The sequence below is a fragment of the Aphelocoma coerulescens genome, chromosome 2, assembly GCF_041296385.1.
Source record: "Aphelocoma coerulescens isolate FSJ_1873_10779 chromosome 2, UR_Acoe_1.0, whole genome shotgun sequence".
Taxonomy (NCBI): Eukaryota; Metazoa; Chordata; class Aves; order Passeriformes; family Corvidae; genus Aphelocoma; species Aphelocoma coerulescens.
In genome coordinates this window covers 16,383,770-16,404,609 of record NC_091015.1, presented here as the reverse complement: position 1 = coordinate 16,404,609, position 20,840 = coordinate 16,383,770, and the positions used below count along the sequence as shown (strand labels likewise).

At 43.8% G+C, this 20,840-nt stretch overlaps 1 protein-coding gene across 1 annotated transcript; it reads left to right on the top strand.

Moving 5' to 3' along the window:
* Positions 1 to 4,312: 4,312 nt before the first annotated feature.
* Positions 4,313 to 16,879, top strand: LOC138105625 (mycocerosic acid synthase-like). Its single transcript, XM_069005739.1, is given in 7 exon segments — positions 4,313 to 4,342; positions 4,344 to 4,428; positions 5,162 to 5,315; positions 6,222 to 6,382; positions 9,875 to 10,078; positions 10,182 to 10,363; positions 10,649 to 16,879. Coding segments are annotated over 7 exon segments (6,375 nt in total). The 3' UTR covers positions 16,208 to 16,879.
* Positions 16,880 to 20,840: the final 3,961 nt, after the last annotated feature.

Genomic DNA, 20,840 nt, shown 5'->3' with positions numbered 1-20,840 from the left:
CTGCTGAGAATGGCCCTCAGGAGTTCCAGAACTTGGAGGTGAGAGAAGGCTGGAGAAAGTAAGACTTCCCCTTGGTCTTACAGGTTGTTGAGATCTGGTAATTAAAATTATTAGAAATGCCTCTGCCTGAATTAAGGTGCAAATGAGACCATATGCCAAAGTCAATAGTATGGGGTTTTTTTGATAGTAAATATGAGAGAGAGCAAGAGAGAGTGAGAGAGAAAGAAAGAAAAGAAAGAAAGAAAAGAAAGAAAGAAAAGAAAGAAAGAAAGAAAGAAAGAAAGAAAGAAAGAAAGAAAGAAAGAAAGAAAGAAAGAAAGAAAGAAAGAAAGAAAGAAAGAAAGAAAGAAAGAAAGAAAGAAAGAAAGAAAGAAAGAAAGAAAGAAAGAAAGAAAGAAAGAAAGAAAGAAAGAAAGAAAGAAAGAAAACAGAGGTGGGGAGGGCAGAAAGAGAGTGACAGAGACAGAATAAAGAAAATATCACCACTCCGTGGAACCCAGCGATGATCCGTTGGTCCTCTCCAGCTGGTCTTCTTGGTGGTGAAGGTCCCCCCAAAAAGCATAGAATCCCATGGGTTAATACACACTCAGGCTGGGTAGGAAAGCCCAGGCACGTCCCTGGGGGGCAGGGGGGGGTTGCTATTGTCTCTTACAACAGGCTCTGGATTTGTTGCATCACTCTGGGGAGCACTTCAGGGCGTCTTTGATGGATTAAGGCACTGCCTCAGCTGCCTCGTACTTGAATGTCCCATGGATGTGGCATGTGGATTTGGAGGTTCCACAGCTGGCCAGTTTGTGTAAGGGAGGATGGGTGTTTGCTGCCTCTGATCAGAGGTTACGCCACACACCCGAATGCTCCTCCCCCCACCTCATTTCAGAGGGAGTAAACCTGGCTTCTGTGGGCTGTGGTCTCCCCCACCCCAAACCCAGCCAGGGAAGAACCTCAGCACGGCTGCTGGGTTTGGCTCTCCTTCTTTTCCTTGTTTACTTGTTTACTTCTCCCCAGGCCTCAGATGATGGAAGAATGGATTTCCCTTTATCTAATCTCAGCAGTTTGATTTTCAATTGAAAATTCCAGTCAGGCATTCTTTAGGGAGGGGTGGGCTTCAATGGCTTCTTTATACAGTTTTGCTGTAATAAGCAGAACTTTTTATCAGTGTTTGAGGCATGACCTATTTCAGTCTCTGACATCTACCCCGTGATGACTCAAACATTGTAATAAATATCTCTTTCCCAGCTATCTTCTTCAGTTTATGGGTTGTCCATGGACTTGATGAAGAAAGATAATAGGAGAAAAGATAGAAACAGCTGAATCAATAACATGAGTAATCATACCCCATCCAATAGTTCAAACTGTAAATTCAGCTGTAGTCATCAACCCAATTCTCATTAGTCAGTGCCCCTACCCCGTGAATCCCAGGAATCAGTGGGGTTTTATTTAATGGGTAGTGGGTGTGACAGATATAACAATATCACAATATAACAATGACAGATATAACAAATATCTCTTAGATGTTGATTCAATATGTTTTGAAATTAGTTATAGAATTTTACAGCGGGCCTTAATTTTTATATTCCATAGAGGGAATATAAATCCATAGATCCTCAATGGGTACATGTATTAACGTGTCAATCAGCCGAGTTTCAAGAGGGGTCCCAGATCTTGTAGTATCATTGATTAATTTTGCACCCTGGAATAAATGTGAATGGGTTTGTTGAGGATGTGTGTTTTCTTCTTGACTGCATTCACATATAGTTGGAAGAATTTTATAGGTAATATTCCTACACCACTGGCTAATTCTATACATTATGAAAATTAGCTTTTATGATACAAAATTAACATACAGAACATTTTCGTACAAAAGATTCTCATGCAAACATATTTTTACATCAGGGCTATGCTCTGTTTTCTGGGAGACAGATTATAGCACAGTTGTAATTTAATCTTGATACAAAACAGAAACTGTGGCTTTATTATCAGTGTGATTAAAAATGAAATTAATTCCGTTTTAAACTTAGTTGCATTATCCCAAGGAAATTTTTTCCTTTGAATTTTAGTGAGCAAATTGCCCTCATCATATTCTGCACCCACAACTGAAAAGCATGTATATTGCAGAATGTATTACAGTCACCACACAGATTAACATAAATAGAAGAAGTGAGGCAAAGTTAAAATACTCTCTTAGGATATATGGCAGGAAATTCAACAGCACATTGCCTTGAGAGCTGGTGCAAGGCTTTTCTGTACTTTATTCGTGTCCTGTTTGCAGTCCATGGCTATCCCTCCTGGTTTAGGAAGGGGGATTCAATCATTTCTCATATAACATTTGCTTGTGTTTTGTTAAGATTCTTTAGTTCACTAATTAGTAACTCTGAAAAGTTTAGCCAAATCATAATAATTCAAAAGCCGTCCAAGGCAGAACTGGGAAGGTTCGTTTTCACAATGCCTCCAACAAATAGTTGTTTGTTTGTTCATATTTGTTGATATTAAGAGCAAATCAAATTGAATTGCTACTTTAAAGACAGAGTATTTTAAATCATATTCTTAAGATCACAAAAATTTCCTGGGCTATTTCATGATGATCAGAGGGCTGGAGCACCTCTCCTATGAAGACAGACTGAGAGAGCTGGAGTTATTCAGCCTGGAGAAAGAGGGCTCTAGGAAAATCTTACAGCAGCCTGCCAGTACCCATGGGGCCCTGTAAGAAAGATGGAGAGGGACTTTTTTAGAAGGTCATGTAGTGATAGGACAAGGGGAATGGCTTTAAACTGGAAGAGGATAGGTTTAGATTAGGTATTAGGACAAAATTTTTTACAGGTTGCCCAGAGAAGTTGTGGATACTCCATCCGTGGAAGTAATAAAGGTCAGGCTGTATGGGGTTTTGAGCAACCTGGTCTAGTGTAATTAGCACTGCCCATAGCAGGGGGGCTAGATGTAGAGGATCTTTAAGGTCCCTTCAAATGCAAACCATTCTATGAATCTTTGGTTTGTTACAACCTAACTTCCGTTTATTGGTTGCTAACTGTATGACGATGGATAGTAAGTACTCTTGTACTTGCTGACTTCAAGAAATTTACGACTTCAGGGAAGTGGTTTTGAACTTTAGTCAAGTCACTGATTAATTATATTTGCATTTCCCCCATGATTTAGCATGTGTATTTCAATAAGAAACCACACAGAATCCTACATAAATGACTTCTACAGACTCAGCTTATTACTCCACCCCACTGGGATGATATAAGGTAAGAGTTATATAGTTCACTGGATAGCTCTAGAAATGCCAAAGATGTGTTTTATGTTATAATTCGAAAGTCCTTAATTTTCTATTACTTGCTATTTAAGTGCCAACTAAGGAAAAATGCTTAGAAATACTTTTGTACAAAGTATTTTGTTGGGCTTTACAGCTTTAGTTTAGCAATTACATTAAAATAAGAAATCATAGAACCATAGAAATCACAGACAATTCTGAAAGAATTTAAAGGAAATAATTCTTGTGTCAATTTTGAATTTACCTTACTGGTAAAATGGAATTTGCTTCTAGAAAGCCAGATTCTCATCTCCTTATTTTTGCAAGGTGGCCTTTTAACTTTTTATCTCCTAGCTAATGGAACCTGGAAGTAAATTTTTCAAAGTGTGAATCTGAGCAGTTATTTCTGGTTTCACCTTTCAAATCAAACCTCCAAGAAATCATAACTCTGAATGATGTGTGGGGCTGTAAAACAGCCTCATCTCTGCTTCACGGCTGTAAGTCAGTGACTGAGAAAGGCTCTCTGGGACTTGCTGTGGTATCCCTAAGATGAGAATCTGTCCTCACTGCCAAGAATCCCCCACAAAACTTTTCTAGAGGAATCTTCTCCTCTTTGTGGGTTGAATGAAGTCCAGGAGGACTGCAGGGCTTAGAGGTGGGCATCCTAGTGAGTTCTAATTAGTTCAATTGAACTGATTCTCATCTGACAAGTTCCTTTCCCAGAATCAAGGAAAAAGAAATCATCTGTCAGTTCTGTACTGGGGTATTTAATTTGATCCCAAAGGGAATTCTTGTCTTTGCCATCTAATTTGTTGAAAAGATTCACCTTTTGTTAGCAGAGGTTAAACAGTAAAAAGGAAGTGTCTGTGCATGAGAGAGTTTGGGGAACTAAATGGGGATTTTCCTCTAAAAGTAGAGACAAGAGGAAAAATATAGTCCAGCTCTAGTCACTTGTGGGAAGTGTTGTTTGTCATCACAACCAACAGTAGATGATTCAAGATTAATCAAGTTTTGAACAAGTGTGTGGGAAGTTCACCTTTTAACTGAGTATTTATGTAAAGGTAAATGCATAATTGTTTGACTGGACTGACACTGACTCCTGTCTTGTGCAGCCCAGGAGATGGAGATTGAGACTGCAGAGGAAGTTGCTATTGTTGGAATAGGATGCAACTTTCCCGGAGGTGAGTCGGGGGTAAAAGCAAAGCAGGCTCTGAGTGGACATTGAAAAGCAGAGTCTTTTATTAATGTTGAAATGAAGGAAAACACCATGTTTTATCCCTAGCAGAATCAATCTGTTGCTTTGCTGCTTGTGGGATCTTTTTGAAAGGTGGCGCTGTGGTGGAAACGAATTGGTTTGAATCTGTCTGCTGACAGACAGACAGACAGACAGACAGAAGAAGGTGCAGTGCTGGCTGTGGGCAGGGCATTGAGCTGCACACGAAACTGATACAAACGAGCTGGCTGGGTCTGGGGTGATTTGAACTTTCTGCGTGTTCACTGGCTGGGTGATTGTGCATTGTTACAGGACTCTGCATGCCTAGGGACAGGACAGACCAGGGGCTGGACATTACCATCAGCTTTGCCTGTACCATAAACTGCTTGGGTTTTCCTACAAGAAAGCTTCTTGCTTTATTACAGTATGTAGAGTAGATGCAGTGATGTGGTAGGGAAATGGGGAGAGAAGGTGGTTAAGGATTTTGTGGGGTTCCTTTGCTTTTAGACAAGCAGTGAGGAGATCAGTCATGCTTTTTCATTTTCCTCTCACCAAAGACTGATCACTTCTTTCTGTGGCAAGTCTTCTTGAGCAGCCTGGATTGACACGTGGGAGGTCCTTGCAGCTGATTGTGCATTTCTGAGCCTGCACGGGGAGGGGGAGTGCATAATTTAATCTGTTTTAAAAACTCTGTACAACAGGAGATGGAATTGACAATTTCTGGAAAGTCCTGGAGGAAGGCAAAAACTGCACGGTAGAAATCCCCCCTGAGAGATTTAATGCCAAAGAATGGTATGATCCAGATGATAACAAGCCAGGAAAAATATGTACAACACGAGCTGCTCTTCTCGATGAGTGAGTGTGTTACCCTGCCGCACCTCTGGTTTTTGTGGTACTTAGATATGGGTACAGCTGTTCAGGGGCTGTGACCAGTGTGAAGAATAGCAGATTACAGATTAAGGTCAGCATAAGTGTCTGTTATTTGAATTCCACATTCACCCTAAATCCTCAGGCTGTAGAGCTTCATTCAAAGGAGAAGTTGACATGCACAGAAGAAATGTTATTGTCTCCTGAGCTTGATACTTGGCAAGGTTGAATCACAGGACCCAGAATTAATTTAGTGCTTAGTCCCATGTTAGCTCTTGGATCCTGCTCTGAAATCAAGAGATGATAGAAGGCCATACAAACCTGATCTTGGGACACAAGACTGAACTTGGACTTGGTCTTTTGTAAGCATGGGCCAATTTTGAAGGTGCTTTTAAAGACAAACACACACATACACCCACTGAAAGTACTTATTGTTGGAGAGGTGTGGGTATGCCTTGAAAACACCTGATCCTCTATCTTTTGGTTTTAAATTGTGAAGCATTGGTCTGTATTGGCTTAAAATGATGTAGGAAACAATATTTGTTTATAACTTGTTGGCCATGACCACATTACAGCAGAGGGAGTCTCATTCTTCACATTTCATGATCTGAGGAATCCAGTTGGTACTAGTGCAATAACTGTAAGACTAAAACTGGGTAGGAGCGGGCTCTTACCTCTGAAATGCAGAATCATTGATAAAATGACATATTTTGTGGTGGGACATGAAACATCTTTGGTTTATAAACATTTTCCTTTGAATTTCATAAATGGGACCTGTGGCCTAAACACCACTTACTGCTCTGCTTTTCATTGCAAAAAATGCTTCCTGTGAGTTTAGAAGTAAAAGCATCTTCTATACATATGTCATATCATATTCTGGTCTGTGCATTTCAGATTTAATTCATTTGACAACCACCTCTTTGGGATTAAGAATATGGAAGCTGAACGCATGGACCCACAGCAGAAGTTACTGATAGAGTGCACATACAAAGCCCTGGAGGATGCAGGAGTTCCTGTAGAATGTGTCAGTGGCACCAGAACAGGTGTTTTTATTGGTAAGATGAAACTTTCACAGCAAAGGAAGTGTGTTTGAACCTCACAAAGATTGGAGCACTCCTTCATAACCTTTCCATGTTATCTAGGCTGGATCTAGGCTGGATCTAGGCTGGAGATCTGAGGCTACTGTGCTATGGCACTACTGGTTACTTTTGGTAAGAATTACCAGGCGACTCTGGGAGTTCATGGTAGAATTCCTGTGTCTCTTTTTGGTGCTCTTCTTCCTGTGTTCAGACACTGAAGTGAAGCAGGAAAGAGTTAAAACTGCCTCCCCAACCCAGCCCTTCTTGGGAAAGATACTCCCAAGCCAGGCTGTGACGTTTCACCCTTAAGGGGAAGGGAACACCCAAGATTCGTAAATGATGAGGTCTGCAGGAAAAGTTTTATTAATAAATTACACACTTGGCATGGAAATTGGAATGTTGGTCACTGACCTGCTATATCAGCACACAGCATCGGGTTGTGGCTAAAGAGGTAGGGTGGTGTAGAAACTCATGCGGGGAGGGCTCGGACGGTACGGACGGAGACGAGAGATCTCTATAAGCAGATCTTGAAGCACGCTGTTTATTGCAAAGGGCGTGGGTACAAGGGCACTGCTTAGAGCTGCCAGCTGCAGCTCCAAGCAGGCCCAAGGTGTAAGAGAGAGAGAGAGAGTGAGAGCAAGAGAGTAAGTAAAAGAGCTAAGACCTAAGAGCTAAGAGCGTGAGAGTAAGTAAAAGAGAAGAGCTAAGAGCTAAGAGCAGGAGCAAGAGCAAGAGAGAGTAAAGAGCAAGAGCTAAGAGCTAAGAGCAAAGGGCTAAGAGAGCTAAGAGCGTAAGTAAAAGAGAAGAGCTAAGAGAGCGAGGTCCTTGTTACAATACAATAAATCCTCTTCTGTCCTGAATATTCTAATTCTCACTAGCCAATCTAATACAAGGTACAAATCCTATAGCATTTACATACAGCCTATAAGAGTTATTACATTACCATAGAGTGTTACATTTTAACTTGTAAAAACTACTCCTTGGACCCCTTCTGCTGAGCTAGCAGGGTCTGCTCTGACCCTTGGACCTGTCTGCAAGCAGAGGGTATTGTTCAATCAAGAGGGGATTACCTTCAGCCGGCTATACCATTGTTTTCTAGTTGTTCAGTAACTAAGACTTTATATCTCAAAGGTGGCTTTCATTTCGATGTCGCTTATAGTTTTCATATTCCCAAAATCTTTTGTCAGGCAATCATATTTATAAGGCTTTCCTGTTTCATCTTCCCCAACAGGGTGGTAGAAAAACAGGAAAGGAAGAGATAAAGAAAGGGAGAGAGAAAGAGAAAAGGAGTGAAAAAGACATAACCACTCCTGATTCCAGCATCAGTCTGGCCAATGACATGTCCAGTGTCCTGGGGGCACCCCCTGGCCTAGATGGGGATACCTTTCTATAGATAGGTTTTCCTGCCCTGAAGGCATGTTTCTCTCTTTCTATGCAAATTAGTTGTCATGTCCAGTCCCTTCTTTCAGTCTTTTCTGGAAATGCATCAGAGGCTTTGAAGGTCTTGGGTCTTGAGTGCTCTTGACCCTTCCCCTGCCCAGATTGACCTTGGGTCAACGCTTCATTCTCGCTTCTGTAATGATGCTGTCTTTCGTTCCTTGATGGGGACAGAGTGGTCTGAAAGTGGCCCAGCAGAAAAGGGCCTGGGGGTGCTGGTGGACAGCAGCTGAACATGAGCCAGTGTGATCCCAGGTGGCCAAGAAGGCCAGTGGCATCCTGGCCTATATCAGCAATAGTGTGACCACAGGAGCAGGGCAGTGATTCTTCCCCTGTATGTGGCACTGGTGAGGCCACAACTCAAGTCCTGTGTCCCCTTTGGGCCCCTCAATTCAGGAAGGACATTGAGGTGCTGGCGTAAGTCCAGAGAAGTGCAGCAGAGCTGGGAAGGGCCTGGAGCATAAGTCCAATGAGGAGCAGCTGAGGGAGCTGGAGGTGTTTAGCCTGAGAAGAGGAGTCTCAGGGGTGATTTTATCTCTCTCTACAACTGCCTGAAAGGAGGGTGTAGTGATGTGGGGATCAACCTCTCCTCCCAGGCAACTAACCACAGGATGAGAGGACATGGCCTCAGGCTGTACCAGATTGGTTCAGGTTGGACATTAGGGAGAAATTCTTCACAGAAAGGGTGACTGGACATGGGAATCGGCTGCCCAGGGAGGTGGTGGAGTCAGTGTCCCTGGAGGTGTTAGAGGAAAGACTGGATGTGGCATTTAGTGCCATGGTCCAGTTGACAGGGTGGGGTTTGACCATATGGTGGACTCAATGACCTTAGTGGTCTTTTCCAACCTATTTGATTCTGTGGTTGTGTCTCTGGAGCAGAACAAGGAATGTTTATCCCAGAAAAGTGCTGCCCTACTTCCCCATGGTGCCCTTCTCCTCTTGTTCTTTCAACAATTCTTGGTTATTACTGACAATCCTTGGTTGGCTCCATGGGTATCTGGCAGCCAGTGTTTGACATGTACACATTAGCCCCTTATCTTCTGGGCTTCTACACAGGCCTACCCTTTTTGCCCAGCATTCTGTTTTCCAGTCTAATCTTGGTTAAGGTGTTGTGGGGGTTAATATCCTTTCAAAGCAGCAGAAATCCTCCTGTGGACATTAGAATGGTACAGGAGTGCACTTGTCCAACTGCTTTTGTCAGTACCAGAAAAGTTACTGAGGAGATGATACCGAGGGCTGTTGAAAGACATTTAAAAGACAATACTAGAGGAACAGCACATTATTGCTGGTGTAATCTGTGTCTCTTTAAGGAGGAGTTTTCTGGAGTAGTTTGGCTGATGTACCTATAGGGGAAATGCTTTAGATTGCCTTTTAGTCTGAGAGGTGCTCTTCTTCCACTGAGGGCACTATTCCTTGCTCTCTGAATACAGGTACTGCATTTTCCACATGTGGACTTGGGGATCCACGGTATTCCAAGCATAGTGTTCCCATAAAAAGAACACAACTGCTCTCAGAGGCCCCCTACTTCTTTTCTATTTCTTACTGGCTCACAGTGTGAAAATTGATGCTAAATATTGGATGTAGTTTGTGCTGTGACCTTTAACTTGGTACATCTGAGGAACTGAAGCTAATGTCTTGTACATTTATATCCGAGCTATGCTATGTGTAAGTTGTTGATAAATATTCTCATAGCTGAACTAAACCACGCAGTTGCAAACTGAGATACAGGGGTCTCGGCAGGCTACAGAGACCTTAGCTGCATCTCACAGTGAGCTAAGCCATCAGGAAAGGCCTGTTGTTTCCAGGGCAGGTAGGAATTCCAAGTGTTAGGTATGTTTGTGTAAGTTGAGTCCAGGGGAAATTGCTGTGAGTTTTGCCTTTGACTTGTGTTGGAGCAAAGCTTCACCATAGGAGCACTGATGCCACGTGGTTTTGTCTTAATGCCGAAAACCGAAACACGCCGTCAGGTTTCGAGCTGTACGTGCCTGTTGTTGGCTTGGGTTAACTTGACACAAATCTGATGTTTTCCAGGTCTCATGAATCGAGACTATGAAATCATAACCAGCAGAGCAGTGAGTGAAATAAATCATTATGATGGTACTGGAACAGCAATGAGCATTGCTGCCAACAGGGTCTCTTTCACATTTAATCTGACTGGACCGTCCCTGACTGTTGACACTGCGTGTTCATCTTTTCTTTTTGCTCTGCACTACGCCTTGCGAGCCATTAAATCAGGTAATGGGACTGAAGAGATGCTGGACAATGGAATCAGGATTGCTCCTGTTTCTGTCTATCACCTGGGCCATCTCAACATGCATATGTTTCTGTTTGACTCCAGGAGACTGTGAGGCAGCAATCTGTGGTGGGGTGAACTGCATCATCGATCCCCGCACCTTTGTATCTCTCAGTAAAGCAAAAATGATCTCTCCGGAGGGCATAAGCAAACCCTTCTCTAAGAAGGCAGATGGCTATGGAAGGGGAGAAGGCTGTGGGGTTGTTTTCCTCAAACCACTGAAAAAGGTAAGGCTGCTTGTGAAGCAGCCTGAAATAAGACTGGTTGCTTGCCTGGATGTTGTGTCTTCAGCTCTAATAATGACTTTTCCAGAGAAGTTTTTCCAATTCAAGCTTAAGATTAATGAAGCATTTCTTAAGCATTCATGCACTTCCCCTAGCATAGGAAAAGGATCCCACATTTAAAAGTTAGCATCATATTCTGTGTGCTCTTGGCTTTGTTGTGGTGTTTTGTTGTCTCCTCTACAGAGAAAGCATGAGTTTATTAAAGAAATTTAACTTTTCATGGAACAGGCAAAGGAAGACTACAGCAAAATCTGGGGTGTGATAAACATCAGTGCGGTCAATCAGAACGGCAGGTCCATGACTCCGATCACGAGACCGTCTCAAATAGAGCAAGAGAAGTTACTGCGCAGCATTTATGAAAGTCGTGTTGATCCCTCAGTTGTGCAGTACATTGAAGCCCATGGCACCGGAACTGCTGCTGGAGATCCGACTGAAGCTGAAAGCCTGGGTAGTGTCATTAGCAAGAACAGGTCTTCCCGAGTTTCCATTCTGAAAATCGGTTCCGTGAAAGGAAATATTGGGCACACGGAATCGGCTGCTGGAGCAGCCGGGTTGATCAAAGTGCTCCTGATGATGCATCATGGAAAGATTGTTCCATCCTTGCATTACTCAAAGGAGATGAGCAGCATCGATACCGAGAAATTAAACCTTGCCGTGGCCACAGCTGTAGAGCCCTGGGAAGAATCCAGTGAGTACGGAAGAGTAGCTGGCATCAACTGCTTTGGATTTGGAGGAACCAATGCTCATGTTGTAGTCAGGCAGGTGAAGCAGCCAGAGGCTCTTCCTGCCTTTAAGAAGCCCCTGGAATTAGTTCTGCTGTCAGCAGCGTCCCGTAGGTCCCTCCAGATGGCAGTGGCAGATACAGCTGAGCAGCTGAGCACAAGGAGCTCTGTAACTCTCCCAAGCCTGGCCTATACATCTGCCTGCAGAAGAAGCCATGCCAGCTACAGGTACCGAAAAGCGTTTGTCACAAATTCCCTCCAACACTTGCAGCAAGAGCTTAAGTTGGCGGCGAGCACTGAACCTGCCATGTCCAAGGTGGAACCACAGCTGGTGTTTGTGTTCTGTGGCAATGGTGTCACGCTGCAGGAGTTCAGTGAGGCACTGCTGAGCTCAGAGCCAGTGTTCAGAGACAAGTGTAAGGAGATAGAAGACCTTTTTCAGCAGCACGCTGCCATCAGCCTCCTGCCAGGGAGAAATCGTAGCTCAAAGGACTTGCTGAATCCAGAGCTTTCCCAGCCCTTGCTGTTTGCCCTGCAGGTTGCTGTAGCTTCCCTCCTGAAGCACTGGGGTATTAAGCCCATTGCTGCTGTTGGCCACTCAGTGGGGGAAGTTGCTGCTGCACATATTGCAGGGTACCTTTCCCTGGCAGATGCAGTCAAAGTCATTTATCACCGGAGCAGGCTGCAGGCAAAGACTGCCAGTGGCAGAATGTTGGTGGTTGGAAACATCCCTGTTGAAGAGATTGCTGAACGCCTGCATCCCTATTTGGGAAAGGTGTGCATTGCTGCTTTCAACAGCCCCGTTTCCTGCACCTTGTCTGGGAGTGTAGACACTGTGGAAGCTGTCCAGAGAGACTTAGCTGAAGCTTTCAGACAGAGAAACATCTTTCTTCATGTTTTAAATGTTCCAGTTGCATACCACAGCCCCAGCATGGATATGATACTCGGGGAGCTGGAAGAAAAAATAGAGCCTTTAGAAAAGCAGAAGGGGGAGATTGAAGTGATTTCAACGCTGACTGGTGTGGCTGCATCTGAAAACGACTTTATTCAGGGCAGATTCTGGGCGCGGCATACACGTGAGCCTGTTGCTTTCACACAAGCCATCCAAAGTGCAGCCAGAGGCAGGGAAAACGTGGTGTTTGTGGAAATAAGTCCTCACCGAGCATTGCAGCGAAGCATAAAGGAAACTCTAGGAAAAGGCACAAAGGTGATGTCCTCTTTGCAAACGGATGTAGAATATCAGACGCTCTTCACTCTGGTAGGAAATCTGTTTGAACTGGGGTGTAATCCCAACTGGCAGCACTTTTATAACGGGTATCAAAGTGTTCCGGCGGCCATTCCACGATATCAGTTTGATCGCCAAAAACTCATGGCCTGTCTGGATATCCATCAGCAAGCAAACCAAAGAGGTGTCAGCGCCAGTCATCCTTTGATTTATGGCATAAACAGTGACAATGTGGAGTTTGGCTGCCTGGTGTCCCAGGACACAACGCCATACTTATATGAGCACAAGAACAATGGGGTGGCCTTAGTCCCTGGTGCTTTCTATGTGGAGCTTGGTCTGGCCTCTGTGATGAGCAACTCAAGGCCTAAAGTGCCTCTGAGCACTTGCCAGCTGAGTATCAGTTTTTCTGCGCCGTGTGTTCTCACACAGAGTTCCCAAGTGCTGAGTATCAAGCTGAGTCCGCAAAAAGCCATGACAACCTTTGAGGTTCTCTCTTCCTCCAGCGCGGTTTATGCTGCTGGCCAAGTGGCAAAGCAGCCTGAAACTGTGGTGGAAGAAAGCAGCATCTGCTTCCCAGCCATCTATCGAAGATGCAGGTCAGTGATTAGCAGAGAGGAGGTTTATGAAGCACTGTCTCAGGTTGGCTTTCAGTATGGCTCCATATTCAGGCAGCTCAGTGATGTGCATTATTGCCAGGAGCTAAAGGAAGCTATAACCAGCATTAAGGTGAATGAGGAGACTGTCAGAGACATGTACAGCTACTGTATCCACCCAGTGCTGCTTGACTGTTTTCTGCAGATGACCGCTGTCTTGACCTCAAGGACATTCCAGTCCAGAGCAGGCTTTCCCTCAGGGATAGGCAGCCTGGTGGTGCTCCGCCCACTGGAGGAAGAAATGATGATATATATGAGAATGAGCAAGTCCACTGGAAACTGCCTTGAGGTCTGTGGATGCTTTGTGGACAAACATGGCTCTGTTTTGGCTGAGCTCAAGCGTGTTGCCATCACTTTTGTGAAGGAAGCGTCTTCCAGAGACAATGAATTCCTGTTTGAAAACAAGTGGAAAGAAGTCTCTCTTTCACAGACAATTGGACATCTGGGGTTTAAGCCCAGAGTCGTTGTGTTTGCAGACAAATTTGGGATAGCTGAGCAGCTCAAAAAGTACTTGCATCCTGCTTCGAGATATGTTATGTATGAAGACTGGGAGTGCCTCGTGGAAGGCCAGAGACAGAATAAAATGAGAGCAGAGGTTGAGGCTTATGATGAAATCCTCTTCCTGTGGGGAATTCAAAAGGTAAATGAAGACTTCCCAAGGGAAGCGGTAGATCAGTTGGCAAAGTGCTGTGAAGCCTATCGCCAGGTAGTGGTGGCACTAAGAGAGAAGACATCCCGCTGTTCCATCAGAGTGATCACCTACAGAACAACGGAGAGATATGTGGACCACGTTAACTGTGGGTTTGCGTTATATGGCATGACCAGAACTTGTATTGTTGAAGTTCCAGAAATCACATTTCAGTTGATTGACCTCGGCTCTTCCACTTCCCTGGACATCTCAGTGTTAGCAGATGTTCTTGTCAAATACAAAGGTGGGGACTATCCAGAAGTTTGCATCAGCCAGGGAAGGATTTATGTGTCCGAAATCAGACGCACACCTTTTGTAGATGCAGATTACATCCAACCCGTAAGATCTCTCCAGAAATCACAAACATTCACTTTGTACACTTCTGATGCGTATGCAGCAAAAGACTTGTCTGGGGAATTATCCACCGGTGCTGCTACTCAGCTGGACAAAGAGAGTGTTGAAATTCAAGTGGATAAAATTTGTCTCCACTCAGAAGATTATTTTCCCATTAGTGTTTCTAGCTGCAACTTTGGTAATACACTGTATTGGAACTCACAAGCGGGAGACAGACACAGACTTTTAGCTCTTGATTTCAGTGGCACAGTCACTGCAACAGGCATTGATGTGAGGAAAGTGAAAGTGGGAGATCATGTGGTTTCATGTTATCCCACTGCTGCGTCATCCAGAGTTCAGATTCCAGCAACAGTTTGTTTCAAGGCAAAGAAATTCCCCTTCCTCCAGAGTGTTCCTTGTGTGTCATACTTCATCATTGCATGGGAAATTTTCACTCAGAGGTTACCCAAGGGGAAACATGGCAGAACTTTGGGTATTATAACTACAGAGCCATCATCGGTTTTGTGCCACGTTCTTTCTGCAGCAGCAGAAGAAATGGGTTGGAGGACAGTCCTTGCAAAGCCCACTCCTAATGTATTCCAGTATATCAACCTGTGCAATGCCCTTGTTCTTCTTCCTCCAGTGAACAGACTGTCTTTGGAGGATCTGGCCCACATGTACTTTCTTAAAGATGTGGTGATTGTGTGTGGCAATCAACAGTGCGAATGTATCCAGAATGTCAGTGAAATTGATCATGAAAACATCAGCTTTCATGTCCTTGTAGTTTCCAGCCTTTTCCGGAAAGCACCTCTAAAGGAATTGCACAAGACTGTACATGCCTGGGTCAGTTCCATGGATATGAAGCAGTTTAGACATCTCTCGGGTTCTGTTTTTCAGCAGACGGAGAACTTTGAAGGGCTAAACTCTGTGATGTCCTATTTTACCTGCACTTCTGTTCCCCTTGCTGTCCTGAGAAGGCAGAAGGACATCAGTGTGCTTTCAGATATCCCGTTGTACGAGCCCCAGAGGCAGCTGTTTAAGCAGAACGCTGTTTATGTAGTAGTCGGGGGGCTCACTGGACTCGGCTTTGAAACGGTGAAATTCATAGCCGAGAATGGAGGAGGGTGTATTGCAATACTCTCCAGGAGAATTCCCAGCAGCGAGAAGCAAGAAGAGGTGAGGGCTTTGCAGCAGCAGTACAAAGGGAGCAGAGTAGTGTCTGTGCAGTGTGACGTGACTTTGACCGGTGATGTTGAGAAGGCTTTCCAGTCCATTGCCAACACCTTTGTGGGGAGTCCGATCAAAGGTGTATTCCAAAGTGCTGTTGCTTTGCACGATGGCCACCTTGAAGTCCTGAGGCTGGCTGACTTTCACAAAGTGCTGAGCCCAAAGGTAGCAGGGACCCTAAATCTTCACTGGGCTACCAGAGGCCAGGAGCTGGACTACTTTGTGTGCTACTCCTCTGTTACTTCCTTTCTGGGCAATGCCACGCAGACAAACTACGCAGCTGCAAACTCTTTCCTGGATCTCTTCTGCCTCTACCGGAGGAACTGTGGGCTTTCAGGCCAGGCCATTAACTGGGGTGCTTTGAACCTTGGCATTCTGCTCAATCAAAGCCACATTCAGAGCATCCTGGGATCCAAGGGCATAGACATTCTGCAAGTGCATGAAATTCATGAGTATCTCAGGAAGACCTTACTTATAAACAACCCGCAGCAAGCTGTCGTCAAATTGAACTTTCAAGCTTTGTATCATCATGTTTTCACTCGGATTATTTCACTCAAAAGTCGCTTTGTATCACTTATGTCAGAAGATTTCAGGCACAAGATTGGAACCTCAGAGGAAACTGAAGTCCCAGAGACTGCCTTTCTCAAACCTGAGGACTACATCACCTCACTGGTGAGTGACCTCACAGGAGTGAACGCAGATGAACTAACCATGAATACGCCGCTTTCATCTTTGGGCATAGACTCTATGTTAGCTATGACAATTCAGAACCGTGTCTTTCAAGAGAGAAAGGTGGACATACCTCTTGTGAAACTGCTTGATCCTCACACAACCCTGTCAAGTTTAGTGGTAGTTTTGGAAGAAACAAGCAATGCAAATGGAACAGTTGAAAAGAAGAATGCTGCGGTTGAAAGTGCAGAAAATGAGAGCTGGCTATAGGAATCTTCCTGGTCAGGAATTGTGTAACATTGACATTACTCAGACCCTTTCTAGCATCTCAGAATGTGTCATTGCAGAACTTCTGGTGATGCTGAATGTCCTCTTCTGCACTGATCCAGAAAACCCATACCAGGTTCCTCTGTCATTATTCTGCTAGTTGTGTTAATTTCAGTCAGTTGTTTGGCTTATTACTGTTTGCACCGCTACATGATGAATATACATGTAAAGAAACATAAGATTATTTTGGCATTATTGTATTTTTATGTATTTTTCTTTTTTTAATATTAACTCAGTTATTGTTGGGGAATAGAATTATTGGGATCAATAAAAGAACTGGGATCAATAAAAGAACTGTGCAAGCAATAGGGCTGGAAGTTTTTAGGCTTGTGTGTGTGAGAGAGACTTTCCATGGGAAAGTCCCTGTGTGAAGGAAAACCAACAGCCTGAGAAAAAACTGAGAGTAAAGAACTTGCAGCTGTGCTGTCTGGGAGTGAAACAAGGGAGGTGAGCACAAAATTCTTTTGATCATAACAAGACTGTGGAAACTTGCCAATGTAGTCCAATTATGTAGAAATAGAAATGTGTCTTGATAAGCTTTAAGCCACTTAGGAGCTAACAAGCTGGTATACTATATAAGTGCCTTTAGACTGCTAATAAAACGGAGTTCATTTATCAGCCATATTGGTTTTGGATTCTCTTTCTCGCTCCCCCTGCCGGGAATCCGGGCTCCTCGTCCCGCGCGGCTTCCAACAAATTATCAAGTAATTTGATTATCCAATGTGTATAAATACCCACATCTTTTTGAAAGTCCTTTAGATGTTGTGAATGTCAAGGTTTCTTCTCAAAAAATGAAACTTAATTTTTTCCTTATGTTTTCAAAACTATTAAAAATGTACCAGTTGCAAAGCATACAGTAAAGCAACTGGATTTTTTCACTATTAACCATCTTATGAAAGCTGAAATAAACAAGAATAGTAGAAGAGTTTAAAAAGCAAAACCTAAAGTGTATCTTTGTCTTATTTTATTGTTTTTGTCCCTCCCTCACTCCCCTAGCTTAAATTTTCCTAGTCCTAACATGTGCCTATGTTTTCTTCCAGTGAGACCTACCTCACACTTTTGAAAGCAGAGCCCACAGATGGAAAAGTTTAATGATACTTATGCAATAGGGATCCAATTCTAGAAGTTCCAGAGTACTTTAAAATGTATTATGATTAAAACCAGAGCATTGTATTCAATTTTAAATCTTATTATATAATTTTCGTACTTGTAAGAAGGCATTTTCTTACGTTGTGAACATAACAGCAAAAACTCTGCATTGAAGTCAAACACAGAATATAGTTTGCTATATTGCATGCTGTCACTCACTACCTGTGACTTTATATACCACCTGAAATTCATTAGGAGATGACAGTCTTGTCTACTGCTTTGAACACAGATTCTCTTCAGTTAGTCTCTTCAGGTGAGGCCAAATCATTCTAGGTAAATCTACAGTGAAGAGTGTAGTTTGTATTACACAGAAGAAGTTATAAATGCCTTTGATCAATCAGGAATCAGCATTTTAGAATAACCTTGCAGAAGTTATAAGTGCCTTTGATCAAGCAGAAATCAGAATTTTAGATTAATCTTTTCCTACAGGGCGTGCTAGTAATATTAAATCCTATGGTGCAAGTTAAATTTAGTGTTAAACCTTCTCCGCAAATGAGAGTACCTCTAAGAGAGGTACTTCCACATCTACTCACCAAATTATCAGATGCAAAATAGCAGATATTTTCTGCCATTCAGGTTTCCCACTCTGAAAATGCAATAAAGTCTTTGCATGGCTCTTCATCTGTGTGTCCCCAGTGCAAGTATAAAAGGGATTTCATCTGTTCAATTCTGGTTATCAAATAAAACAGTTACAGACAAACCACTCTAATCCCTAGCAGAGAGGAGAATAGCTGACACACCTCACAGAGCAGACAGGATGCTTTTTTCTCATCTACAATGTTAATTTTGACAATTTTGACAACAGCATGTGACTCTGGAAGAAAAAGCCTGACCTGTTCTTGTATCATTTTCATGGATAGTTTTAGCAAATGGAGACACCCTCAATGCAAAGTTGATCAGTCACCAAAAAAAGAAAAAAGAAATCTTATCCTAGAAAAACATGAAGTGAATTTTAAGAGCTGTACTGTAGAAAGTCTCTGAGGCCAGTAATCTCCCAATCTGATCATTTGCAGTGTACATCAATTGTATATTGCCTAGACATGGACTCCCCCAATTTGTTATGACAGACTGCAGTCTGGACGACAAAATCTGGAAGAGAGCATGGATTTCATCATGCAGAACACTGTTTCTGGTAATCCCAAACAAGCAGTTCCAGGAAAGTAAAGCCAGTATGGTTCAGAGACTGAAGGAGATGCATAATCTGGAACAGAGCCATACTTTCCTCTTTAACCAAGGACTCCTACCAATTCCCTGTGAGCCAAACTTCCTGATTAAGGACAAAGTGCAGTGGAAGACAGATGCTGATCTGAATATAAGTAAATCAACCATATAAAGACATCTAAGTTATGCTCCTTATGCACGACTGACACTGCAAGCCCTGCAGCTGTGTCTTGGGGTGATTTTATGATAACACTGTGTTTCCCTATCATCTGGTTTATGCCCAGAAATGGGTGGCATAGCTTTAAGCTGGGTCCAGGAGAGAGGGGAGAGAAGCCAGGCAAATTCTTCAGCATGGTTTGTGTTCAAGGACTCACACACACTCCCCCATGTTCTCACCACTGCAGAGCTGAGGGAGCACCTTCCTGCTTTTAGCCAGCCTGTTAGCTGAGGCAAGAAATTTTCCCATACCGGCATACTGGAATCCTCTGGTGATTTCTTCATCTTCTTCTGAAACTGTTCAGCCTAGCTGTGGTCTGAGAACCAGATCATTGGACCCTGTGGACCGGCAGGGAGGCTGTGGGGATGCTGCATCCCGGCCTCAGACCTCAGGAGGGGCTGAGCCAGCTACAGAAAAGAACTTTGAATCCACCAGCTTTCTCCACAGCGAGGAAGTTTATTATCTAACATTACTCATTTGTTTCCTTTGCCTTGCCAGCACTCTGCTTGTTAAATAAATAGCTTTTTTCACTTTCATCCAAGAAATTCCTTTTGTATTGGTGGGGGAGGGAGTGGGAGGAGAAACCTGTCTTCTGGGGAAGAGATATTCCTTCCAGAGCGTTTCCCCCTAAACTTGTCTCAAACCAAGACAAGCTGCAATGAGGGTTTCATGTACAGAGTGACAGCTAGTGGCCTCAGGGGTTGCAGTTGTGAGAGAACTGCACCTCACTCAGGGTAGCATGTATCTCAGAAAAGCAGGTGTCTTGGAGTCACATGAGATGAAAAGAGACAATTTTCTGGTAGGGAAGGATTTGGAGCTGGCCAACACAAATAGGGTCTGATGTGGAAAGAATGGAGCAATAGGGGATTGTGTAGGGCCACTACAGAAACAAATGTCTCAAACTGGCAATAGAAAACACAGCTGAGCAGCTGAATGCAAGAAATCAATTGCTCTCTCCAGACTTGCCGAGTTACCTGCCCATAGAAATGTCAGGTTTTCTGGTGCTTTTGGTTTTAGCACTCAGCAGAAGAAATGTCTGTCTTCATCTTTAAATGTCCCAGGTGCATTTCATAGCTTGAATCCACTACTAGAAACTATGGGAAAAGCTCCTGAATTTAAACATATAGGAGTGATTCCTCACTGCCTGGGGTTGCTGCTTCTGCAGAGGAAGTCACTGAGCAATGAATGAAAAACCTGAGGCTGTGTTGGTTTTAGGCAAGCAATAGCACAGAAATAGGAGAAAAAATGAGAATAAACACATCCTCAAGATTACGTGATATATAATAGGCACTCTGCAGAAAATAAGGATTACACCTCCTCGTGCATTAACTCTGGATGTCACAAACCTGTTTGATCTGGGGTGTAATCCAGACTGGCAGCCCCTTTGTGCATCATTTCTCTTTCCCTGAATCATTTCTCTGAGTGTCCCAGTGCCCGTTCCACAGTACCCATTTGATCACAAGAAACTCATGGCCTGGCTAGACTTGACAATACAAACAAGGACTGATAAGAAGCAAACTAGGATGTTTCAGGCAAAGGGTTAACTTGGTGTTTCACAGTGGTCTGCACTGTGAAATTCAAGGGACACAGCTCCACTGGTCATAGCACTGTGGCTGTGCTTGTAGTCTAAAGGCATCAAGTTTCCCCATTCCTTTCAGTGGGGAGCTCCCAGTCCCCATTTTGAGAGGGGGATTTCTCCCTCATGAGAGCCATTTCTCTCTCATGAGAGCCATTTCTCAGCGATGGTGCCTCCTGTGAGCACTTCCCAAGGCTGACACCCCTGTGCTGTGCAGCTGGGCAGGGCCAAGTGCAGGAGGAAGCCCTCTGCCCATCTGCCCCGTCGCCAGGGCTGGGTGCAGTGCTTTGTTTCCACCGACCGCAGGAGGTCCCTGCAGTACTGCAGTGGCTCAATGTCTTTGTACCCTCAATGTCTTCAATCCTGGCCCCAGGAGTGCCCTCAAGCTCACCTTGTCCCCCAGCTCTCCTCAGGTGGTCCTCCTTTCTCCCTGAGAGATGAGCAATGGGCTGCAGGGGACAGATACCAGATAA